The sequence below is a fragment of the Diabrotica virgifera genome, chromosome 8 (genome assembly GCF_917563875.1).
Source record: "Diabrotica virgifera virgifera chromosome 8, PGI_DIABVI_V3a".
NCBI lineage: Eukaryota > Metazoa > Arthropoda > Insecta > Coleoptera > Chrysomelidae > Diabrotica > Diabrotica virgifera.
This window is the reverse complement of record NC_065450.1, coordinates 12,152,897-12,180,628: the sequence shown is the minus strand read 5'-3', so window position 1 is coordinate 12,180,628 and position 27,732 is coordinate 12,152,897. Positions and strand designations below refer to the sequence as shown.

Sequence of the window (27,732 nt, the reverse complement as noted above, 5' to 3'; positions counted from 1 at the left end):
AGAAATTATCAGTTTACTTCAAGGTTTTGAAAGTTCAGTTTTAAAAATGACCGGAATTCCAACTACATTGGTTGTCACTACAACATATGAAAAAAATTTACCATTAGAGGACCTAATGGTTTTTGTTAAGCATATATTTAGGTACGTACTTTTTTATTTACTTATTTCTTAATCTATATTTATAATTTGATGTGTGTTTTTATGACTTGTTACAATTTTGAATAACAAACAAATTTACTTTAAACTTGACCTTTTTTTGACCCGTAAAAATGAAGTTATTCTCCTTTTCATGAACATTTTTCAGTGCGTCACAAATTATAGAAAAAGAGGTAAGTCCGTGATAATACACATTTATGACATTTATTCTAACGTGACATTTTAGTTAAATCTGACAGTTGTCAAATTTTATTTTCAAATTTGGAATAAAACCAAATCAATTGTGTCTATTGCATTTATAAAATGGTATTTTCTTTCATTTGTATGGTCTTATAAATTGTACAGATTATATTGATAATATTATTATTTTATTTAATAAATAATTCTTTTTTGATTATGGCGCCATCTATTGACAACTAGAATAATCACCGAACTACAATAATTACCAAAGTATTCACAGACGTGCCTTTTTTTCTGTCACATACAATTTAATGCGTTAGAGAGAAATCGAAAAACTGTGACGCACTGAAAGATGATCATGAGAAAAAGAATACTATAAAATCTATGCATATTCAGTCTGATATGTGTATTCCAAAAGTAGAACTAGCGAAAGATGGGAGTTCAAAGTTGTGTAGTTGAGTTTGAGAAGAAGCAGCGCAAAAATGCAGCTAAACGACTCCTAATCAGCGAATATCACTTTTACCATCCAGGGGACGACGTTCCACAACCAAGAATTAGAATACTTCATCTTGAGCCGTGCAGAGATGCAGACTACCCAGTCCAGAGGGGGAGACAATTACCGTTTCCACTAGTCGACCATGTCAGACACCAACTATTTTAATTTTAATATAATACTTATTTAATATATTTTTTTATGTGATTCTTGTTTTTTTTTTCTTAGCATTAACGTACAATTATTTTTTATAGCTATGGTGTCACAGACATAAGGATGTCTGAAGACCGAATCCTTATCATTCTGAGCTATTCACCTAGGGCCGTAACATTGCGGAAGAAATTCAATAAGATGCCCGTCCGCTATGTCCGGACGAAGGTGGAGAATGAAAGAGAACTGAGCGTCTTGGAACGATTGATGAATTCATACAAATTCAATATCCTCGATGAAGAGGAACTAGATGCACCACCAAAAAAGAAATTATCAATCACGGATGTTTATAGTGATGATGATGACGATGAAGATGAAAGTACTCGTAAAAAATTTAAAAAATAGTATTGTAGTATGTATCTAAAATAAACAATAAACAACTAATTTTTTCTTAGTCTTATTTTATTTTTTTAAGTTTTTTATAACATAATAAATGTATCAAATTCTTTTCTGTATCGTCCATTGTCAATGTTGCAATCCTTAAAAATTGAGATGAATCCATAATTTGTTTTCCAACAGATTGAACACATGTCTTTAAATTGATCAAACGTCATATCTGTTCCAACATGATCATTATATATATGTTTTAAATTTAAATCGTCTTGCTTAAATATAATTAAAACATTTGCATTGTCTCTTATAAGATGTTTTGGAATTTTTGCATAACTCTGACTCAAATAAAATGGATCCACTTGAGAATGTCTAGACATGCTGAAATATTCTCTAATCACATCTTGGTTATCACATGCCACATCATCAAAAATAAAAATTGAGTTTGACTTAGCTTCAGACGGGTGCATTATATCAGCACTTCCACTATAAGTATAGTGTCCTATTCCTTTAATGGGTTCTAACAACTTTTCTAAATACTTGTATTTAGGTTGCATTAATGATTTTGAATAAATATACACATTTTCAAATTTCAATCCATTAGGATGCTCAAGCAAATTTATCATCACATTCGTTTTTCCACAATTTGAAGGACCAACTATTATACATCTAACTGTGGACGGAAATAAGATGCCATGTTTATCACATGTGGTTTTAACTGGTTCTAATAAATTGTTTTCCACATCAAGCGTGGTATGTTGTTTGACTAGCTTCATGTCTGGTTCTATTTGAATAGAAGAAAATTTTTGCTTAAATCATGTATTGAAAATGAAATTTGTTCTCATCTATTTATATTGTTTTATTTTTTACCATAAATTGAGTTTCAAGAATACAGATGAGGCTAGGCTAGGCTAGGCCGGGCGACCACCCTATACTTTTTTACCGAAAAGAAGAAGAGATCTTGCGATAAGCGACCACTTTTGCACTCAGCGTACAGGGTGGTCCCGGGAAAGAAGAAGAGATCTAAAGATAAACGACCACTTCTTACAAGCCTCTGGTCATTGTTGATCACTTCTTCATGCAATTATTGCGTCATACAGGTATACAGGTGACAATAGGTTTGCGTCATACAGGTATACAGGTGACACACACAGGTGACACACAGGTAAAAGCAGGTGACAACGTTCTTACACCCTCTGGTCATTGTTGATCACTTCTTCGGGCACGAAGAAGAAGAGATCTTGAGATAAGCGATGAGTTCTTACAACCCTCTGGTCATTGTTGATCACTTCTTGTACTTCTTGTACACCACTCAAGGTCAAATCAACCCTCTGGTCATTGTTGATCACTTCTTCGGGCACGAAGAAGAAGAGATCTTGAGATAAGCGATGAGTTCTTACAACCCTCTGGTCATTGTTGATCACTTCTTGTACTTCTTGTACACCACTCAAGGTCACCCAAGGTCATATCATCACATCTATACGTTCCAATTCCGAGACCCTGATGGACAGGTTACCAAAGTGTCCCAGTACCCCGCCTATCTATTACTGGTCAGACCACGCAAACGGCACATGTATTTTGTCCGACCGAACAGACTTAAACTCTCCGAACACAGATTAAACTCTCATGCAAAAATCAAACTGCTATTTATCACCAAATGGGCGTTTTAATGAGTGGAACATGTAGAATATGTCAAATGACAGGAATTATGACAGGTGATAAATAGCAGTCTGATTTTTGCATGAGAGTTCAATCTCTGTTCGGAGAGTTTAAGCCTGTTCTGTCGGACAAAATAAATATGCCGTTTTCGTGGTCTGACCGTTCCAAATTTTTAACCTGTTCCACAATTAAAACTGCCCCTGTTCCAGTGTTCCCATACATCAAAGTTTATCCGACTAGACACCCTTAAGCTATTAACAAATTTTCAGCTTGCTATTAATCAACATTTTTTTTCATACGCGGGATCCAGACCTATAAACCAATTGAATAAAATTTAAACTAATTGAATCGTCCTAAAATTTTTTGTGCATTATACGGACTATTTGACTCAACTTTTCATGTAATATGAAAGTCTTAAGCAAAAGTCATTTTCGCAAAAGTTATAACAAATTTTTTATTTTGGAAATTTTATTTTTATTTTGAAATTTCCGAAGCAACAAATGATCGGACAAAAATTCAAAAACAGCCATTTTAAACCTTTGCTCATCTACTAAAAGAAGGATACTATAAAAATAAGATAATTAATTACCCTATTTTTACCATTGGCGATTTAAACGAAAAATTTGCCATTTTTAACACTTATTTGTTAATAATTAAAATTCTTGTCCGAACTCTGACGGGCATTTTTGTATTTATAATGCATTAGGTATATTATAGTACCCAAAAAACCCATTTGCAACCTGGCTGCTCAAGTGTCCCGAACATGGTATATTTTGGACTTATCTCCCTGGCGTACAAAAGAAGAAGTAGTACCGGAGACCTTAGGATGCATAGTAAATTATAGTATGCGAAACTGGTAGCCTGTGGTAGGATAAATTGGTTGAGTTAGTATTTTTATTTATTTCTCTTTGTCTAAATTAAAATAGACTTAATTAGGGAACATAATATTATTCAACATTTTAATTGAGTAAGTTATTTTTCCTTACCTGCATTCGTTGTTTTCTCTGCAGATTTCTGCTAGATGCAAACAGGACGGTTGTGGCGATTCTTCTGTTCTTTGAGCACACACTGGATGAAGTTTTTCTTGCGCAATGAGGCACGCGTCTTGTTTGTTATCTGTTTTTCTGAAACAAAGTAAACAAGAGATATGTAATATGTTAAACCTTGTACGTAAAACGTTAAAAATACAATAACTTTAATTATGGTATAGAGCCAGCTACTGGGATTTTCCCATTAATTTTATAATAGTCCATGTGCTGAGACCGCTCCCGTCTGGAAAAATTTCTGATTCGGTTTCTTTGTGGATTCCTATTCAGAAATGTTCCCTTTAAACAAATCTGAAGGGTGCCGGACGGAATTTTTGGGCAGAAATTGTTTAAACAATTTTTTTAAACAAATACAAAAGATCACCTTATTTTGCTCCCTAGCATATATTTTTAAGTTTTGTGTGTCATTCTAAACAAGAAAGGTATCTTGTAAATTTTCTCAAAAATTGATAGTTTTCGAGTTGATTTAATATCTGAAAAATGCGAAAATACGCATTTTCGAGGCTTAAAAACTCATATTTAAATTAGTATTTTTGAGGTTGCCAGATACTTAGATTGAAGTTTAGACATTCAGCTACCAGATTCTGAAGAGTGATTGCGTCTAGCCCTAAATCTAAACCGTTGTTTTTTAATTGTTAAATATGCATGTCCATCCGATTTTTTTGGCCGGTGCGGCGCACTCTATTTCAAAATCTGAAATATTTCTCCGAAAAGTATTTTGTCTTGATTCTTTAGGACATTCTAAATAAAATAAGTTTCTTGACATTTTTCTCAAAACTTAATAGTTTTAAAGTTATAAGCGATTTAAAATCCAAAAATGCGTTTTTTTGGCATTTTTCGGATTTTAAATCGCTTATAATTTTAAAACTATTAACTTTTGAGAAAAATGTCAAGAAACTTATTTTATTTAGAATGTCCTATAAAATCTAGAAAAAATACTTTTCGGAGAAAAATTGGAGATTTTTGAAATAGAGCGCGCCGCAACGGCAAAAAATTGGATGAATATGCATATTTAACAATTAAAAAACAACGGTTTAAATTAAGGATAGACGCAATTACTCTTCAGAATCTGCAAGCTGAATGTATAAATTTCAATCTAAGTATCTGGTAACCTCAAAAATACTAATATAAATATGAGTTTTTAAGCCTCGAAAATGCGTATTTTCACATTTTTCAGATTTTAAATCGCCTGTAACTCGAAAACTGTCAATTTTTAATAAAAATTACAAGATATCTTTCTTGTTTAGCATGTCCCAATAAACCTAAAAATATATGTTTCAGAGCAAAAAAATATGATCTTTTGTATTTGCTTAAAAAAATTGTTTAATAAACAATTTCTGCCCAAAAATTCCGCCCGGCACCCTTCAGATTTACTCAAAGGGGACATTTTTGAATAGGAATCCGCAAAGAAACCGAATCACAAATTCTTTCCAGACGGGAGCGGTCTCACCATATGGACCATAATAACTTGTATTTAGAGTCAAAGCTAAACAAAAATTTTTATAAGACAATATTAAAAAATAAGAACTGATGAAAACAACACACCCAAGGAACAATAAATCCACGACATACCAAGCAAACTCTTCATATACAGGGTGAGTCACCACTAACGCGACGGAAGGTTACAGCGAAATGGTAAAAGATTTAAAAAAAATTATTTAGTGGTTGTAAGTTAATAAAATCTACATTTTAAAATTATTTTGAAATATACAGGGGTCCCAAGTAATGGTGGCGTATCAAAGTTATATTTTTTCTTATGGAACACACTATATTTTATTGCATTTTTTAAATGTCCGCAAAAAATAAGGTATAGTTTCATAAGACTTCCCTATACCTATGTACAGAGTGTTCTGAGTTATGGTGATTTTTCTTAAAATGTAAAGTTTTAAAGAAGGCTTATTCTCAAGTTACTTAGGAAATTATAAAAAAAATACTTTTACATCTAAATAGTTGGATATTGGTTGAATGTATTTTATGATTAATTGTTACACATTTATTTACAGGGTGTTCAACATTTACAGATTTATTATTGGATTATTCAATGTGGCTTATGATTCTTATTTTAAATGAAACACCATGTATATTAATAAACAATTATACTAAAAAAATCTACCTCTTTCGAATGGTATATGGATGTTCTATACCTAGGTGTCATAGTTTTTGCGTAATTTACAATTATTTAAATTCTTAATCTGTAAATCGATTTTAAAAAAAAGATGTAGTTAATTAATGGCATTCTATGACATTGTCATTTTATGACAGTACGGTCTGGTAATCATTTTATAATTAATGTATTCCATGTAGTCCAGAAAGCCACTGCGCATCCGCTAGGAAAAATATTCTAATTCGGATTTTTTCACAATCTTACTCAAAAAGGACTCCTTTTAACAAATTTGCATGTTGCCAAGACCAAAACGTGGTCAAAAATTTTTTAAAAGTTTTTTTTTGTTTTTTTCCTAAAATTATTTTTTTTGCATGAAAAAAAGTTTTTTTAGGTTTTTTGGATCATTCCAAATAGAAAAGGTCTTTAGTGACTTTTCTCTAAAAATGTTAGTTTTTGACATATAAGCGATTAAAAATTGAAAAATTGCGAAATCGGCCATTTTTAACCCTTAAAAATTATGTGAAAAAATGAAAATTTGAATGTTGCCAAGACAGATAGATATTCATTAAACATCGATTGATGAAATCTCGAAGAGTTTTTTGCAATACAATATTCAAAACTCCTTTGTTTTTTAATTGTTAATCAAGCGTGCGCGACACTATTTTCCACCGACAGTATGATGCAAATGAAAGGAATAAATTCGTTATTTCGTAAACCGGTGACTGTAAGGAAAAATCCCGAAACAGGTCGATTTTTATTTTTAAGTTATGATATTATGGCATATATGGTATACTAGTGACGTCATCCATCTGGACGTGATGACGTAATCGATGAGTTTTTTAAATGAGAATAGGGGTTGTGTGCTAGCTCATTTGAAAGGTTCTTTAATTCTCTATTCAGTAATATAAACATTTACATAATTATTTATACAGGGTGTCCAAAAATTTTTCATTAAATTAAATTATTTGACAAAAAAAGAAGTAGAAGGACACCCTGTATAAATAATTATGTAAATGTTTACATTACTGAATAGAGAATTGAAGCGTATTTCAAATGAGCTACAACACGACCCCTATTCTCATTTAAAAAAATCATCGATTACGTCATCACGCCCAGACGGATGATGTCACTAGTATACCATATATGCCACAATATCATAACTTAAAAATAAAAATCGACCTGTTTCGGGATTTTTCCTTAAAGTCGCCGGTTTATGAAATAACGAATTTATTCCTTTCATTTGCACCATACTGTCGTCGGTGGAAAATAGTGTCGCGCACGCTTGATTAACAATTAAAAAACAAAGGAGTTTTGAAAATTGCATTGCAAAAAACTCTTCGGGATTTCATCAATCGATGTTTAAAGAATATCTGCCTACCTTGGCAACATTAAAATTTTCAGTGTTTCACATAGTTTTTGAGGGTTAAAAATGGCCGATTTCGCAATTTTTCAATTTTTAATCGCTTATATGTCAAAAACTATCAATTTTAGAGAAAAGTCACTAAAGACCTTTTCTGTTTGGAATGATCCAAAAAACCTAAAAAAACTTTTTTCCATGCAAAAAAAATTATTTTAGGAAAAAAACAAAAAAAAAACGTTTAAAAAATGTTTTACCACCTTTTGGTCCTGGCAACATGCAAATTTGTTAAAAGGAGTCCTTTTTGAATAAGATTGTGCAAAAAATCTGAATTAGAATATTTTTACTAGCGGATGCGCAGTGGCTTTCTGGACTAATGATTGATTATTACATATTTATTTACAAAGTACTCAAAATTTACAGTTTCATTATTGGATTATTTAATGTGTCATAAGATGCTTATTTTAAATAAAACATCATGTATGTTAATAAATTATTATACTAAACACAGGTTCCTCTTTCGAATAGTATAGGGATGTTCCATAACTAGGAGTAATAATTTTGGCGTAATTTACAATATTCTTAAACGGTAAATTGATTTTTAAAATAATATTGATGCACTCTCGATTTTTAAACTGTACGAAATAAATGTTTGTTTACTGTATCATGATGAAATGAAAATGATGTCTATTTTCTAGACCATTATTAAGAAAAGTAGGTAGATTGGTCTGCATACAATACATTTAAAAAAAATCAGGATCTGCTCCAAAGTCTAAAGTCTATAAACGATAAGTTAAATATTTATCATAATCCTGTTCGGTCTAATATTGGTGTAGTAGAGTTTTGTACGGATAATAGTGGTTTCTCTTAAGTATTCTAACAGCCGTTTAACTGATTAACCCGAAATTTTTTCTTTACTAGTATTTGGGTTTTACGTAACAGAAAGCAGGACATCAAGTTCCTTGATGTGATCACAAATAACTGTTCTATTTTTATTTAACTTTCGGAAATTTCTCAAAAACGTCCTTTTTGGGTGTCTTCTATCAGGATACCTACTTTTGAGCGTAAACTTTAGAAAGTAAGATACAATTTTGCAAACATTTTCCAATGCAAAGTACCATGTCTACTCTTTCGTAGATAACGTGGTTATTCATTTTTAGGAACAATTAAATTTGAATATCATACACGGATGTTTATATTTTTGATAATTACCAGATCGTACTCTCATAAAATGACGATGTCATACAATGAGATACCTCTTTTGTTTTAAAATCGATTTACAGATTAAGAATTTAAATAGTTGTAAACTACGCAAAAACTATTAGACCTAGGTATAGGATATCCATATACCACTCGAAAGAAGTGACTTCCTTTAATATAATTAATAAATGATATACATGGTGTTCTATTTAAAATAAGCATCATATTATGACACATTGAATAATCCAATAATGAAACTGTAAATGTTGAACACCTTGTAAATAAATGTGTAATAATCAATCATGAAATATATTCAACCAATATCTAACTATTTAGATGTAAAAGTATTTTTTTTATAATTTCTTAAATAACTTGGGAATAAGCCTTCTCTTAAAACTTTACATTTTAAGAAAAGTCAACATAATTTAAAACACTATGTACATAGGTATAGGGAAGCCTTATGAAATTATACCTTATTTTTTGCGGACAATTAAAAATGCAATAAAATACAGGGTGTTCCATAAGAAAAAATATTACTTTGATACGCCGCCATTTATTGGGACACCCTGTATAATTTAAAATAATTTTAAAATGTAGATTTTATCAACCTACAAACCACTAATTAAAATTTTTTTTCAAATCTTTTACCATTTCGCTGTAATCTTCCGTCGCGTTAGTGGTGACTCACCCTGTATAATATGATATTATAAATTTCTACAGGTTGAGTAATAAGGAACTGTAGATAATTCTACCTCATATGGAGGTTCCTATGGGGTAAAATAAATGATTATGGTAGGAGAGCCCAAGCGGGGATTTTTGCATTTACTCATACGCATCAGAATGGGGAGAGCGCTTGTACCCTGTAAAAGTATCACTGGCATATATTGGCTCTTAATATAGGGGAGTTCGTTAAGGGTAGTCCGAAAACAAATCTATCCTTACAAAAACTCGAAATCGTCATCTTAGGATAGGGTAAGTTAATTACATGCAAAACACTATATATTTCAAAAATTTGATGATTTGAGCGGGGCGTAACGAAATGGCCGAGTCACAAAGTTTCACATAAAAGCGATTATTTCGCGAAATGAAAGTCCGCTCGGAAAACTAAAAAATACGTGTTCAACATTTCTCAAAAATCTATCGAATGATACCAAACACCAAACTCCACGGAGAGGGGTTGGGCGTAATTTTAAAATTATAAATATGAACCTTGCGATATTTCGCGAAATGAACGAACATCAGATCGAAAAACTGTAAAATACACGTATACTTTAAAATCTTAAATAAGAGCCCCCATTTTTTATTGCAGACCTGGATTCCTTATGTAAAAATAAGTAACTTGTGTGCGAGATATTTTTTCGAATTATGAACAGATGGCGCTATAATCGGAAAAAACGATTGTTTTAGATTTTGAAATGGAAAATTAAATTTAAAAATGGAAAGTCCTCACTAAAATGAAAAATTTAACATAACTTTTTTGGTTTTAGGACCTAGTCTTCACAACCCAATAGGTCTCCTATAACGCTCACGTAATAATTACAATTTTATAAAAAAAACTTTTTATAAAATACCACGTGTTTATTATGTATAGGACACAATATAAAATTATAAACTATTTTGTTGTTTCAATTCTTGTGTTATCAAAGGATTTTGTAGTCATTTTTAAAATCATATAAATTAAATAAAACCTTTTTCACACGGGAAACATTACTACTCAGTTTTATACAGTGATGAGCGCGCTAATAACCGGCAAAATACTAGGCCTGGATATCGCGTACCAAAAAAAGTTGATTACTCGTAATAGCAAGCTGAAAAGATAATAGCTTAACGGTGTCTAATCCTAAAAACTTTGATGTATGGGAACACTGGAACAGGGAAAGTTTTAATTGTGGAACAGGTTAATAATTTGGAACGCCAGTCCACGAAAACGTCCCACGTATTTTGTCGGATAGAACTTCCAATTGATTTGTTACCGTTTCATTAAACTCTCATGCAAAAATCAGACTGCTATTTATGGCCAATATAATCCCTGGCACTTGATTTTACATGTTCTACGTGTCGGAATTATTAAAATGCCCAGTTGGTGATAAATACTAGTCTAATTTTTGCATGAGAGTTTAATGAAAGGGTAACAAATCAATTGGAAGTTCTGTCCGATAAAATACATGGGACGTTTTCGTGGTCTGGCGTTCCAAATTTTTAATCTGCTCCACAATTAAAACTTCCCCTGTTTCAGTATTCCCAAGAATATGACAATTATTAATTTTAATAAAATATTTATTTTGAGAATCTTTTATGCACACAAACTAGCGAGGCAATTTTAATATTTGTTAGCGGTTAGAAATAAAGACAAAAACCTTACAGGTTATATTGCGAACACTATTAGCCTTCTTTTGAGAAAAGTCGGAACTAATTTTACCACCTAAAATATAAAAAAGCTTAAAATTCCAAATAAAACTCAATGAATCCATCTAAGAGATGTATACAGGGTGATTGATTAGTAGGGTAAAGCTCAATAGCTCCGCTATAGTAATAAATAGCAATAAAAGTTAACAACAAAAATTTTAGACACCATTACAAAATTAGTTAGAATATTACAGTGTGTTCGATAACAGAGTGGCAGACCTAACTTATGTTTTTTTAAATGGAACTCCCTATATTTTATTTTATATTCGAAATCCTGTTAACTTCTCCATCACAAAAATATAAAGGTTTGTAATGTTATACAGGGTATTTACAAAGTTATAACCAATTGTGTGTGAAAATTGTAACAAGTTCAACTATCTGTATAAATAAAAATAAGCACAACAGCAATGTTTTATTAATGCCATATTTTTTATTTATTTTCAAAATTTTTAAGAATTATTGGTATTGCTAATTTTCTTTATATCAAATACAGGGTGAGTCAAAATGCAAGTAAATTATTTTCTCAGTAATGTTAAATAGAACACCCAGTATTTTATATCATTATTGAAAAGTAACATTAACGTACTTTAATTTTTATGTAACATTCGCTATGCCCAAATTTATTAGTTTTCGAGATATTTTCATTTTTTAAAGCAAATTATTTTAGGTGTTTAAAATTCATTTAATTTTAAGTAAGAAATGACTGAATTAACAATTGAAGATTACCGATTATCAATCCGGTAATCAATGTAATACTGTAGCAAATAAAGAAATAAAAATAAAAATAATAAATTTTACAAAAAACACACAAACACAAAATACAATAATTGTGAAGACAATTAAACACTACTTTTGTATGTAAATGTAACAATGTACAAATAGAGAACGAAATATAATTTATCAGTAATGCATTTTGCAAAAAAGCATGTTTGAAAAAATTAGAAGCTACTTTTAATAAAATATTTTTAATATTTAATTACATAAGGTGTTCAAAATTATCTCCTAACACATTTATGTACGCCTAAAAACGATCATTGAATGAGCTACTTACTCTACGGAGCATTTGTAAATTAACACATCGAAATACACTTTGTATTCTATTTTTCATCTCATCCCTTGTTGTTGGAGGTATTTTATAAACTTTATTTTTAACGTAACCCCAAAAAATCAGTCCAGTTTATTAAATTCTGGTGATTTGGGTGGCCACGCTACTGGTCCATTTGAAAAATGAAAATATCTCGAAAACTAATAAATCTAGACATAGGGAATGTTATCTAAAAATTAAAGTACGGTAATGGTACTTGTTAATAGTGATATAAAATACAGGGTGTTCCATTTAAAATTACTGAGAAAATAATGTACTTGCGTTTTGACTCACCCTGTATTTGATATAAAGAAAATTAGCAATATCGAATATTCTTGAAAATTTTGACAATACGGTAAAAAATATGGCATTAATAAACCATTGTTAGTTGTTTTGCTTATTTTTATTTATACAGGGAGTTCAACTTGTTAAGATTTTCATATAAAATTGGTTATAACTTTGTAGATAATAATGTATAACATAACAAACCTTTATATTTTTGTGATGGAGAAGTTAACAGGATTTCGAATTTAAAATTAAATATAGGGTGTTCCATTTAAAAAAACATAAGTTTGGTCTGCCACTGTGTTATCGAACACATTCTAACTAATTTTGTAATGTGAAGCTCAAAGGTGGCTAAAATTTTTGTTATTAACTTTTATTGCTATCTATTAATATAGCGGAGCTATTGAGCTTTACACTACTAATAAATTACCCTGTATATTGCATTGTCATCGAGTTCTGATCCATTCTGAAAATTGCAAATCTCAAGCTAGTCGGAAATATTTTTTTTTTTTGTAAACATTTATTAACAATCAGAATTACATATTCTATGAGTTAATTTGATAACAAGTCATCATCATTCTCTTTGCCTTATCCCTATGCGGGGTCGGCTTCCCTAATTGCATTTCTCCACACCATTCTATCTTGGGTCATATCAATGTTAATCCCCTTTACCAACATGTCCTGCCTTATCGCCTCCCCCAGGTCTTCTTTGGTCTTCTTCTCCTACTCCTTCCAGGAATCTGCACTTCAGCTATTCTTCGTATTGGGTGATTAACGTCTCGACGTTGAACATGACCAAACCATCTTAACCTATGCTCTCTCATTCTGGCATCAATTGGTGCCACACCTAGACTTCCCCTAATATACTCATTTCTAATTTTATCCTTCTTTGTCACTCCACTCATCCATCTAAGCATTTTCATTTCCACCACATGCATTCGTTGTTCCTCTTTCTTTTTCACTGCCCAACATTCAGTTCCGTACATCATAGCCGGTCTTATGGCAGCTTCATTGGAATTTTTCTGTCACAAAACACACCACTCGCTTCTTTCCACTTCATCCATCCAGCCCTAATTCTACTGCATGCATCTCCATATATTTCTCCATTACTCTGTAATACCGATCCTAGGTACTTAAAACTATTGCTTTTCACAATCACTTCACCATCCAAAGATACCATTTTATTTGTAGTAGCTCCATCTTTAAATTAACATTCCAAATACTCTGTTGTTGTCCTACTAAGTTTTAAACCTTTTTCCTCCAGAGCTTGTCTCTGCTGTTCCAGTTTTTGTTCTAAGTCTCTTTCACTATTTCCTACTAACACGACATCATCAGCATACATTAAGCACCATGGAATGTTACCCTGTAGTTTCGCTGTTATCTGGTCCAAAATTATGAGAATAAATACTGACTAAGCACAGAGCCTTGGTGCAATCCTACTTTCACATGAAATTTATCAGTCTCTCCCACACCTGTCCTGATACTAGTCGTTACTCCCTCATACATATCCCTCACAATCTTTACATATTCACCAGGGACTCCTTTCTTATTGAGTGCCCACCACAGAATCTCTCGAGGAACTCTATCATATGCTTTCTCAAGGTCAATGAATACCATATGAGCGTTTGTTTCTTTACTCCTGTATTTTTCCATCAACTGCCTTATAATGAAAATTGCATCTGTTGTTGATCTATCCTGCATAAAGCCAAATTGATTCTCGGATATTTGGGTCTCTTCTCGTATCCGTCTATCAATTACTCTTTCCCATATTTTCATGGTGTGGCTAAGCAGTTTTATAGCCCTGTAGTTTGTACATTGTTGTATATCTCCCTTGTTTTTGTAAACAGGTACCAGTATACTGCTTCTCCATTCGTCTGGCATTTGTCCAACTTCCATAATTCTATTAAATAGACCTGCTATCTACCTTGTTCCTGTCTCTCCCAAGGCTCTCCATACTTCCCCAGGAATATCATCTGGTCCTACGGCTTTTTCTTTCTTTATTTTTTGAAGCGCTTGAGCCACTTCCTCGTTGGTTATTTTGGTGACCATTGCTGCTACTGTCTCCGTTGACTCTACCGGCTATGTGTCAAATTGTTCATTTAATAAGCTGTCAAAGTACTTTCTCCATCTCTTTTTGACACCCCTTTCGTGAACTAGTATTTTATTATTTTTGATAACAAGTATTTTATTATTTTTTTAATTTGATAACAAGTACAATAACTTATATCAATGTAGTATTGTACAGTAAAATGGCGTTATGAGGTACATCACCCAGCGGTTTCACCTCAGTTTCAGCGAAGATCTATGGGCCATAATCTTCGCAATCTTCTGTTGTTTAGTGGCTGCAGTAGTGGTACTATTAATTGGTTGGGGTGGCCTTCCAATTTCTCGTGGTGTCTGTTGGCTCTTTCTTGAATTACTGTGCTGACTAACGGGATGTTTAGGTCTGTATGAAGGGTTTGGTTGGAAATATACCACGGGGCATTTGCGATGGTGCGTAGAATTTTTCATTGAGTTTTTTGGATAATTTTTGTGTTTGATTTGCTGGCACAACTCCATAGTTCTATACCGTATGTCCATATAGGTTTGATGACTGTTTTATAAATCAGCAGTTTGTTCTCAATTGAGAGTCGAGATTTTCTACCTATAAGCCAATTAATTTCTTTCACTCTCAACTCGATTTGTTTCTTCTTCTTTAAAATGTGTTGTTTCCAGTTTAATTTATTTAGAATCAAGATGAAGCCCCAGGTATTTGACGATGTTCTGTTGTGGTATGTTGACTTGATTAAGGCTAATATTTGGGCACTGGTCTTTCCTTAGTGTGAAAGTTATATGTGTTGACTTAGTTTCATTAGCTTTTATCTTCCATTTCTTTAACCACTGTCCAATTTGGTCTAGGTGTTCTTGAAGTTTTAATACTGCAGCTCTTGGATCCTCTTCAGTTGCAAATATTGCTGTGTCATCAGCGAAAGTTCCAATGGTGGTTTGTGGATAGGTTAGTAAATCGGATGTGTACAGTACATAAAGAAGTGGACCCAATATATTACCTTGTGGGACTCCTGATTGAATTTTGTTACGGTTTGTTAGTTCAAAGTATTTGTTGGGTAGGGATTTTTTGATTTTATAAAGTAATCGTGAGTGCCATACCTTATCAAATGCTTAGCTGATGTCCAGAAAGGCTGCTGTGCAATACTGTTTATTGTCCAAAGCTCTATTAATTACATTTGATATGCGATGGCATTGTTGCACTGTAGCTGTAGAATGACCTTGCCGGAATCCAAATTGGTGTTCTGGGATCCAGTTTTGGAATTCTAGGTCGCTCATAATTCTTTTAAGTAACAGCTTTTCAAGAAGTTTTGACATTATTGACAGCAGACTTATTGGGCGGTATGATGAAACATCCGTTAAAGCTTTACCAGGTTTCGGAGTCATAATTACTTGGGCAATTTTTAGTGATATAGGCCAATAATTAAGTCTAAAGATTGCATTTAATATGTACAATAATCTCATTATACCTTTTTTAGGAAGTTGTTTTAGCATTGTTGCTGTTATGAGATCAGTGCCTGGTGCCTTCTTTTCATTCAAATGATTAATTCCATCTTTGATCTCCTTCGGTGTAATTAAAGTTAGTCGTTCTCGTTGATTAATTGGTAAGGCTAGTTTCTGCTCTACATCTTGTACTTGGTCATTGTTGTGTGGCTTGAAGACTTCAGTTAGATGTTCAGCAAATAAATCAGCTTTTTCTTTGTTGCTTTTTGCCCATGGTCCTGGTGGTATTGAGTTTTTCCGAATTGGAAGTGAAGTATTTATTGGTTTATTTTTGTTTTTGATTGGTTTCCATATAGAGTTATCTTGACTCGGAAATATGTTTAAAATCAAGTACAAAAATTTTCCCGGACAAAATGACAAAGAGACCGACAAACACGACCCCATTGTTTATTAATCAAATATATAAGTTGTGATTTTTGACCAAAATTTCTGTTTGTCATAACTGCTGAACGATAAGTTTGTTGAGCCTCATATTTTGGTCAAATTTTACACTACTACCACTTAGTATTATTTCAAGTGAAAAAATCAGGTTCTGTTTTAAAAAATCAGTTCATTTTGTCCATAGAAAAAATTCACCTTCTGTACGGTTTCTTCTGCTTCTTCTACGGCACTACAGCCCAAATTGAGGCCTTGCTCTCCTTTATTTTTTGCCTTCACACTTGCTTGCCTGTAGCTGCTCTTCTCCATACACGGACTCCTAAAATAGCTTGTGCGTCGTTGTTTACTGTGTCTTCCCAGCGCTTTCTTGGCTTTCCAACCGGTCTATTTCACTGCAATCTAGTATTCAGTTCTCTTTTTGGTAGCCTATCCTCTCCCGTTCTTATCACATGCCCGGCCCATTGCAATCTTTGTATTCTAATGAAGTCTGACAGGGATGTTTCCTTATAGAGTTGATAAAGCTCATTGTTGTATCGACTTCCGAAGATTCAGTTTTCCCTCACAGGTCCTAGTATTCTCCTCAGTACTTTCCTTTCGAATGTGTCGAGTTTGTTTTTGGATGTTTCTTTCAGGACCCAGGCTTCACTGCCATAGCATGTTATTGGTCGAATTAAGGTTTTATAGATTCTCATCTTTGTATTTCGGTGGACAGTTTTAGACCGAAATATATGGGAGAGCTCAAAATAAGCTCTATTTGCCTCCTTTATTCTCTTCCGTATTTCTTTATCTTCTGCTCCGTCGGCATATATTTCTACTCCCAGGTATGAAAACTTTCCAACCATTTCAATGTCATCTTCATGTATAATGTTTTGTGGGGCTATATTTATTCTCCTCTGAGTCATTGTTTTTGTTTTTTTGTGTTAATTTTCAGACCTAGCATTTTTGTTTGTATTTTTAACTCTGCGTATGTTTCCCGTTCTTCTGTTGATATTCTACTCATAATATTAATATCATCGGTATAAACGGCCAATTAAACCATTCGGTTGGTCAGTAGGTTAGGTTTCCTCGTTCAGTTTGCATTTGCCTAACCGCATACTCCAGTGCCAGGTTAAACAATGTTGGGGCCAGCCCATCTCCCTCCTTTAGCCCCTGCGAAATTTTGAAAAAGTCTATCCGGTGGTTTTGTATTCGTACACATGCCTGAGTGTCGTCCACTGTGGCCTTAATGAGTCTTATTAGCTTGTGTGGTATTGCCAATTCAGCCAATATATTGTATAGTTTGTTCCTTTCGACTGAATCGTATGCTTGTTTGAAGTCTACAAACACGTTGTGAACATCAATATCGTGTTCCCATGATTTGCACAAGATATGTTTGACTGTAAATATTTGATCCAGTGTCGATCTTCCCCGTCGGAAGCCCGTCTGATACTCTCCAATAATATTTTGTGCTAGTGGTTGGAGCCGCTGGTTTATAATATACGTGAGGACTTATATAGTACGTAAATCGTTCAGCTGGACATAGGGAACAAATATTGTACAGTCGAAAAAATGAAAGAATACCCATGAACGATCACATCAATAACTTCTTTTTTATTTGCTGTCTTTTTCTATAAATAACAAACGTTTGTTATAGAAAATGACAGCAAATGCAAAATGAGTGATTGATGTGATTGTTCATGGGTATTTTTTTATTTTTCCGACTGTATATATTTATATACATAAATACCTACATTGTATTACATTGAAATAATTGTGGCAACTGAGCTCTCTCGATGACAATATGGTTGTTAGCATTAAGGGGCATTAACCTAAAAATTGACAACTCACTTCGACTGATACAAATAAACGTCAAAATATGGCAATATAGTAGCTAACTATTTTTGGCCTAAGGGAATGGGTAAACTGTTTAGTTTTAAAATTAGTTTTTAGATAAAAAATATTTTAAAAATTAAAGTAAAATTATGAACTCATTAATCCTAAACTTTGTTTTTGATTTATTTATGGATAGTCTTGCCTCAAAACTCACTCATTCTATTCGTTCTAACAGCTCTATTGCACCAAAATCTCGCACTCGAACAGAAGCTACAACTAACACAGGTTAGCGCCGTTGCCACAATTCTCTCAATGTATATTCCCTATGTCCAGCTGAACGATTTACATACTGTATGATGTACATAGTAGAGAGATTCCACGGTAGTTTTTGCGCTGGAGTTTGTCTCCTTTTTTATAGATCGGGCATACTATACTTTTCTTCCAGTCGTCGGGTATTTTCTTCTCTTGCCATATGTCTTTGATGAGCGCGTGGATGTGACTTACTAGGTGGTCGCCACCAACCTTATACAGTTCTGCTGGTATTTCGTCAACTCCCGGAACTTTATTTTTTTTTCTGGGCCTTAATAGCTTCGAGAATTTATTCTATGGTGGGAGCTTCTACACCATTCTCGACTTCATTCCCTTTTACGTAATTCATACCCATTTCATCTTCCTTGTCTACTTGTGTTCCAAGTAGGGTCTCAAAATAATGCTTCCAGGTTTCTGTGACTTTCTGTTGGTCACTGATTATTTACCCACTTTCATCTTTACATAGATTTGTTTGAGGTTTATACCCACCTTTTATCTTTTTTAGGTATTCGTAAGCACCTCTAATTTCGTTGTTTTTGAAATTTTCTTCCATTTTTTCTATTTGTTTATTTTCATAGGCTCTCTTTTTATTTCTACATATTTTGTCTGCTTTCCGTCTCGCTACTTCAAATAATGTTCGTCTTTCTCGTGTTCTTATTGTTATGTACATTTTGTGTGCTTCATTTCTTTCCTCTATTGCTTGTCTGCACTCGTCATTAAACCTTGCTCCTTTTCTCTCCTTTTTCTAGTTTCACAAAAATCTGCCATAACATTTATAGACCTTACGGCTGCCTATGACACTGTGTGGAGAGAGGGCCTTATTTATAAGTTGATGAAAATCATACCCTGTCTCAAAACTTTTCAGCTGATAAGCAATCTACTAACTAACAGACTGTTTCAGGTATATATAAATGATGCACGAAGTAACGTTAGAAAACTTAACAACGGCTTACCTCAAGGCTCAGTGCTAGCTCCTTTATTATTTAACCTTTATACGGCGGATATACCTGAAACAAAATCGAGAAAATTCGCTTATGCAGACGACCTGGCCATTGGCTTTCAAGATAATAGTAAGGAAGCTGGAGAACGAGCTCTAAACGGGGACCTAACTACACTTAGTAACTACTTTAAGAACTGGCGCTTACATCCAAACACAAGCAAAACTGAAACCTGTCTCTTTGACCTGTCGAATCAACTTGCGGGCGATACCCTCAATGTAACTCTAAATGATGCAGCTATCAAACATAACAACAACCCCAAATATCTAGGCGTCACACTTGATAGAACACTCACCTTCAAAAGCCATCTTACAAACGCAGCCGGTAAACTGAGAACAAGAAACAATATAATAACAAAACTTGCTGGAACAACTTGGGGTGCTTCTGCAGATACTCTTCGGACCTCTGCTCTAGCTTTGGTTTTTTCAGTGGCAGAATATTGTGCACCAGTATGGTTAAATAGTGCACATACAAACAAAATCGATGTCCAACTTAATCCAACCATGAGAATAATCACTGGAACAATAAAATCAACCCCAGTGAGATGGCTGCCTACTTTGAGCAATATTGCTCCACCAGATCTACGCCGTACAGCAGCATTAGTGAGAGAGTATCAGAAAATTGTAGCCAACATACAATTACCAATCCATCAAGACATACCAGACATCTCAAAAGGGCACCAGCGACTGAGGTCTAGAAATCCTCCAATTAGATCTGCCCGAACAATTGGTGATTCCTATGATATACAAAGGCAATGGTCCACAAGATGGATGCCAACAATAGCAGCAGAGTATATTCAGATATCCACCCCAACCCAGGGTTTCATCGGATCGGGTCTGCCCCGGTCCACCTGGGCGAGGCTTAATCGCATACGTACCGGACATGGTAAATGTGCTAATTCTCTGTTCAAATGGGGTCGTGCAGAAAGTCCACAATGCGACTGTGGATCGCCTAGACATACCATAAGTCATTGTGTTTCAGATTGCCTAAATCGTGCCTACCGTGGAAACCTCCAGGACTTTGTGGAATGCTCCCCGGAACCAATTGAATGGCTATGCAAATTGGACATTAATATTTAGATTCATTCTTTATATTTTAGTGTTTGAATAATATATATTATATTTGTGTATTTATCGTACTGTGAAAGTCCATACGCTAAATAAATAAAAAATTATAGTTTCACAGGGTGGCGCTGCTGCTGTCAGTACTGCTGTTTTGATATTACTCCAGTTGCCCTCTATGGAGTGCAGTTCTAGCATCCTTAACTCATTTGCGACTTCTTGTTCGAACTTCTCTTTACATTCCTGAATCTTCAGTTTTTCCAGGTCCAGTTTGTTTGTTCTTTGTTGTCTTAATCTAAAAGTGTGCATATTTTCATGCACGTAGCGTTTCTAGTACGTAGCGCAGTCTCCGAAAAACCTGATTTTACTAACAGGTGTCTGATACGATACGTTCGAGACCTTATGCTGCGACCTTAAGACGTGCCCTAAGCTCAGCTTACGAAACATACGCATGGCACCATGCAGAGCCCCTTTCGTCTCCTTTATTTGTCGTCTACTTACCTTATAAACTGTAAAAGGAAGAGATTAAGGATGTTACCAGAAAGTGGTTCCACGACAATATTCAGATTTATTGTTTTGATTTGGAACTTCTAATTTCTCTTTAACTTTTTTCGTGTAAAATATACAGGGTGTAACAAAAATACAGGTCATAAATTTAATCACATATTCTGGGACCAAAAATAGTTCGATTGAACCTAACTTACCTTTGTACAAATGTGCACATAAAAAAGTTATAGCCCTTTGAAATTACAAAATAAAAATCGATTTTTTCCAATATATCGAAATATGTTAGAGTTTAGAGATATTTTATTGAAAATGGACATGTGGCATTCTTATGGCAGTATTATCTGAAAAATCAAATTATAGTGAAATTTAGACACCCCATAAAAATTTTACAAGGGTTTTGTTCCTTTAAATCCCCCAAACTTTTGTCTACGTTCCGATTTAATTATTATTGTAGTACTATTAGTTAAACACAATGTTTTAAAAACTTTTTTGCCTCCTAGTACTTTTTCGAAAAGTCGAGTTTTATCGAGATGTTTTGAATATTTTCAAATCCACCACATATTTGTATACGGTTAAAATACGGTAAAATTGACAGGATTGTTAAAAATACCATCATAAATGAAATCTAAAAAGTCCTCATAAATCCGACCCCTGCTAAAAATTTTACGCGGGGTCAAAGGTCACCAAATATGGTTTTTAGCTATTTTCAGCGAAACGGTAAGTTTTATGGTAAAATTAGTGCTAACAAAAAATGTAGACTAGATAATTATCTATAAAAAATGTCTTATTACTTTTTTTCCTGGGAGCCACCCTTTTTGAGATATATCGATTCAAAAAGTGGTAATCGTCATAATATGCGCACACGTTTCCACACCACCTTTGAGGTATGTACTTAGCGCGTTTTTTTAACGTGGTTTCCCCAGTAGGCCTATTCCACGGATCTGTTATGATTCTGTTTAATTTAAAGCTATTTAATATTTGATATTGGCAAGGGTTAAAAATGATTAAACTTTATATAAAGCGGTATAAATTAAAAAAAAAAGGAAATTTATCAAACTGGTTCATAGTTTTCTAATACTTCTGCTTCCCTTCTTCTTCTTCTCATTGTTCTTCTTCCTCTTCTTCATCTTCTAGTTCTTCTTCTTCTTGTTGTTCTTCTTCTTCTTCTTCTTCTTGTTCATCCTGGGTGCAAGTAAATAATTTTCCCAATAATGACACATCGCATGGCTCCTCGATAGAATCAAATGAATCCTCAATTGTTGGTGATTCAACATTGGAGCACGACCGGTTTTGACAATTAGTACATGCTACCGAACAAAACAGTCCAACTTTTTTGCAACCACATTTAGCGGTACATCCCTTTTTACAGTTGCAAAAATTTGTGTTCAGGAGTTTTTCCGGCGCAGAGGGGAGTAAAGTTTGAATTGGTTCTAATGAACTGTCGACTAATTTCCATCCCCAGTCTTTTGGCTCTAGCTGATAACCAAGCCACACTTGAACTTGGTAATATACCCGAAAAAGATGTTGATGAGCAGCCGCTGAGGTTGGAGGAAGACAAAATAACTGCACTTGTTTTTTGTTTCGAGTATTTTAAAAAAACATGCGTATCGAAACTTATCTAAGCACGTAGTTTTCTTAGGCGCTCCATACATAGAGAGAAGAAAGCTAATTCCGTTGGAAATAACTTCTTGTGAAGTTGAATTAGTTTTTTTAAAAACTTCAGCACATTCAAGTAAATCTTGTTTTTCAAACATTTTAAAAACAATCGTTTTACCCCTCCTGAAAAATGCAGATGTCGTATCACAGCCAGTTATTCTGTGTAAAAATAGTATATGATTTTGACATTTTGCAAAAGTAGATAAACTTTTCGATGAATATATTTCCAAATGGTGTTGAGCTTTTCCAGGTTTAAAAAAAAAGAGTTTTTTCGATTGGAGTTCTACTAGTGAGTAATACGAGCAAGTCTACATCTTCACCTGCAACAATAGTTGTATTTGTTAAATTGAATTGCTCTATGGCTGTTTCAATTACCATTACGTCAAATAATCGCGCAAATAAAACAATATTCTGACATTTTTGTTATAACAATGAAAATAACGCGAAATACACGATAAAAAAATATAGGTTTAACACGTATTTTCACTCCGGAGTAGTACTAAAATTCGAGGGTGTCATCTACCTGAAGGATTTCGCCACCCAGGAAAATTACGGTGTAATTTGCATAATTATTTACTAGTACTTAGCAATAAAAATTTTGCCTAGAAAGTTGTCTTTCATTATTATGTTCAAACCCTTCGGAGAAGAGAACAGGTAGGGTGATTAGATTAGCTGACGAACGTGTTTATTCCGACAAAACCCATCTTTGCAAATTGAACTAAGCCGCATAAATAAAAAGAATTATTATAAGTTAATACTTTGTCATTTGTTGTATTTTGTTGTGTATTTTTGTTGGGATTAAGCCGTAAAATTCAAATAACTCTTATTATTTTCGCGTTAAATTCACTTTGTAAATATTTTTTTGTTGGCACTGTAATATAATACAGCTTATGGATTGCATCCCTCGGTAGACCGCAAGCTGTATAGTAGAAACGTTATCATATTTATAATCTTATATTATTATGTGTAATATAAGTTAAAAGACTAAGTTTTCACTCTAATGGCATATAACATATCCCACCAGAATGAAAACAATGGGAACCTTCTCTGGTTACACCTCCGAGGCTTCTACAATTTGCAAGCCATACGGATGCTGAGACTAAGGAAGATGAGGGAATTCTACACTTTACAATTCACGTCACATCTGCTCAGCGCGGTAAAGTTCCAACGAGACTGGTTCCCTTCATACTCCACACAGAGTAAATGTAAATCAAAAATGAATAACCATTTTCAATTTCGTTGCAAAACGAAAATACAGCCGAACCATATTCCAGTCCAATCAGAGAGTGCTGCAAGCACCTCTACCGGTTTCGAAACTTATTAGTCTCTCATCAGGAGGCACATATGCTGCTCTCCCTGATCCAACCAAAACAAACCCCAGCGTGCAGTCCCGAATTGCAACGAACGAAATGGCATAGATGCCCTAGCGGCAACTGCTAGCAAAAGACTAAGTTTTCACTCTAATGGCATATAACATATCCCACCAGAATGAAAACAATGGGAACCTTCTCTGGTTACACCTCCGAGGCTTCTACAATTTGCAAGCCATACGGATGCTGAGACTAAGGAAGATGAGGGAATTCTACAATTTACAATTCACGTCACATCTGCTCAGCGCGGTAAAGTTCCAACGAGACTGGTTCCCTTCATACTCCACACAGAGTAAATGTAAATCAAAAATGAATAACCATTTTCAATTTCGTTGCAAAACGAAAATACAGCCGAACCATATTGCAGTCCAATCAGAGAGTGCTGCAAGCACCTCTACCGGTTTCGAAACTTATTAGTCTCTCATCAGGAGGCACATATGATGCTCTCCCTGATCCAACCAAAACAAACCCCAGCGTGCAGTCCCGAATTGCAACGAACGAAATGGCATAGATTCACTAGCGGCAACTGCTAGCAAAAGACTAAGTTTTCACTCTAATGGCATATAACATATCCCACCAGAATGAAAACAATGGGAACCTTCTCTGGTTACACCTCCGAGGCTTCTACAATTTGCAAGCCATACGGATGCTGAGACTAAGGAAGATGAGGGAATTCTACAATTTACAATTCACGTCACATCTGCTCAGCGCGGTAAAGTTCCAACGAGACTGGTTCCCTTCATACTCCACACAGAGTAAATGTAAATCAAAAATGAATAACCATTTTCAATTTCGTTGCAAAACGAAAATACAGCCGAACCATATTCCAGTCAAATCAGAGAGTGCTGCAAGCACCTCTACCGGTTTCGAAACTTATTAGTCTCTCATCAGGAGGCACATATGCTGCTCTCCCTGATCCAACCAAAACAAACCCCAGCGTGCAGTCCCGAATTGCAACGAACGAAATGGCATAGATGCCCAGCGGCAACTGCTAGCAAAAGACTAAGTTTTCACTCTAATGGCATATAACATATCCCACCAGAATGAAAACAATGGGAACCTTCTCTGGTTACACCTCCGAGGCTTCTACAATTTGCAAGCCATACGGATGCTGAGACTAAGGAAGATGAGGGAATTCTACAATTTACAATTCACGTCACATCTGCTCAGCGCGGTAAAGTTCCAACGAGACTAAACCGGTAGAGGTGCTTGCAGCACTCTCTGATTGGACTGGAATATGGTTCGGCTGTATTTTCGTTTTGCAACGAAATTGAAAATGGTTATTCATTTTTGATTTACATTTACTCTGTGTAGAGTATGAAGGGAACCAGTCTCGTTGGAACTTTACCGCGCTGAGCAGATGTGACGTGAATTGTAAATTGTAGAATTCCCTCATCTTCCTTAGTCTCAGCATCCATATGGCTTGCAAATTGTAGAAGCCTCGGAGGTGTAACCAGAGAAGGTTCCCATTGTTTTCATTCTGGTGGGATATGTTATATGCCATTAGAGTGAAAACTTAGTCTTTTGCTAGCAGTTGCCGCTAGGGCATCTATGCCATTTCGTTCGTTGCAATTCGGGACTGCACGCTGGGGTTTGTTTTGGTTGGATCAGGGAGAGCAGCATATGTGCCTCCTGATGAGAGACTAATAAGTTTCGAAACCGGTAGAGGTGCTTGCAGCACTCTCTGATTGGACTGGAATATGGTTCGGCTGTATTTTCGTTTTGCAACGAAATTGAAAATGGTTATTCATTTTTGATTTACATTTACTCTGTGTGGAGTATGAAGGGAACCAGTCTCGTTGGAACTTTACCGCGCTGAGCAGATGTGACGTGAATTGTAAATTGTAGAATTCCCTCATCTTCCTTAGTCTCAGCATCCGTATGGCTTGAAAATTGTAGAAGCCTCGGAGGTGTAACCAGAGAAGGTTCCCATTGTTTTCATTCTGGTGGGATATGTTATATGCCATTAGAGTGAAAACTTAGTCTTTTGCTAGCAGTTGCCGCTAGGGCATCTATGCCATTTCGTTCGTTGCAATTCGGGACTGCACGCTGGGGTTTGTTTTGGTTGGATCAGGGAGAGCAGCATATGTGCCTCCTGATGAGAGACTAATAAGTTTCGAAACCGGTAGAGGTGCTTGCAGCACTCTCTGATTGGACTGGAATATGGTTCGGATGTATTTTCGTTTTGCAACGAAATTGAAAATGGTTATTCATTTTTGATTTACATTTACTCTGTGTGGAGTATGAAGGGAACCAGTCTCGTTGGAACTTTACCGCGCTGAGCAGATGTGACGTGAATTGTAAATTGTAGAATTCCCTCATCTTCCTTACTCTCAGCATCCGTATGGCTTGCAAATTGTAGAAGCCTCGGAGGTGTAACCAGAGAAGGTTCCCATTGTTTTCATTCTGGTGGGATATGTTATATGCCATTAGAGTGAAAACTTAGTCTTTTGCTAGCAGTTGCCGCTAGGGCATCTATGCCATTTCGTTCGTTGCAATTCGGGACTGCACGCTGGGGTTTGTTTTGGTTGGATCAGGGAGAGCAGCATATGTGCCTCCTGATGAGAGACTAATAAGTTTCGAAACCGGTAGAGGTGCTTGCAGCACTCTCTGATTGGACTGGAATATGGTTCGGCTGTATTTTCGTTTTGCAGCGAAACTGAAAATGGTTATTCATTTTTAATATAAGTTAAGTTGACCGTAGAATATTATGTTTACTTGTATTACAGTTTCAGTGATGTATATACCTGGTGTACTAATACATATATTATGACGATTAGAAGTCTTTCAACTCTTTGAATCGTTGTATCTCAAAAACAGTGCCTCTTAGGAAAAAAACTATTAAGATATTTTTAATAGATAATTATCTAATCTACATTTTTTGTTAGAACTAATTTTACGATAAAACTTACCGTTTCGCTGAAAATCGCTAAAAACCATATTTGGTGGATTTATGAGGTTTTAGATTTCATTTATGATGGTATTTTGAACAATCCTGCCAATTTTCAGCTTGATGGTAATTATTGTAGCCTCACTCCTATTTTTGAGTCTAACTAGACCGGTCTATAATAATATGAAAATTTATTTATGATTTACATTTTTAGGTATATTTTGAACCATATTAAAAAAGAAGCCACATCTCGATAAAAGGTGCCTTATCAAAAAAATACAAAGAGGCAAAAAAGTTTTAAAAACACTGTGTTTAACTATTGGTATTGCAGTAATAGTTTAATTGGAACGTACACAAACATTTGGGGGGTTTAATGGAACAAACCCCCATAAAATTTTTATGTAAAAATATTAAAAAAGAAGCCACAACTCGATAAAACTGCCTTATTGAAAAAATAATAAGAGCCAAAATAGTTTTAAAAATATAGATTTTAACTAATGGTACCACAATAATAATTTAATTGGAACGTACACAAAAGTTTGGGGAGGTTAAAGGGAACCAAACCCCCATAAAATTTTTATGGGGTGAACAAATTTCACTATAATTTTTCTGTAAGATATTCCTGCCATGAGAATGCCACATGTCCATTTTCAATAAAATATCTCTAACAGATTTCGATATATTGGAAAAAA

The 27,732-nt window shown here is 34.4% G+C and overlaps 1 protein-coding gene across 1 annotated transcript in view; it reads right to left on the bottom strand.

Annotated features, from left to right (window-relative positions):
* The window catches only part of LOC126889489 (uncharacterized), a 258,815-nt gene that overhangs the window by 133,236 nt on the left and 97,847 nt on the right, over positions 1-27,732 (bottom strand). The window contains exon 4 of the mRNA XM_050657823.1: positions 4,015-4,152. Coding sequence (XP_050513780.1) covers positions 4,015-4,152 — 138 coding nt within the window. The remainder of the gene's footprint in view (positions 1-4,014; positions 4,153-27,732) is intronic.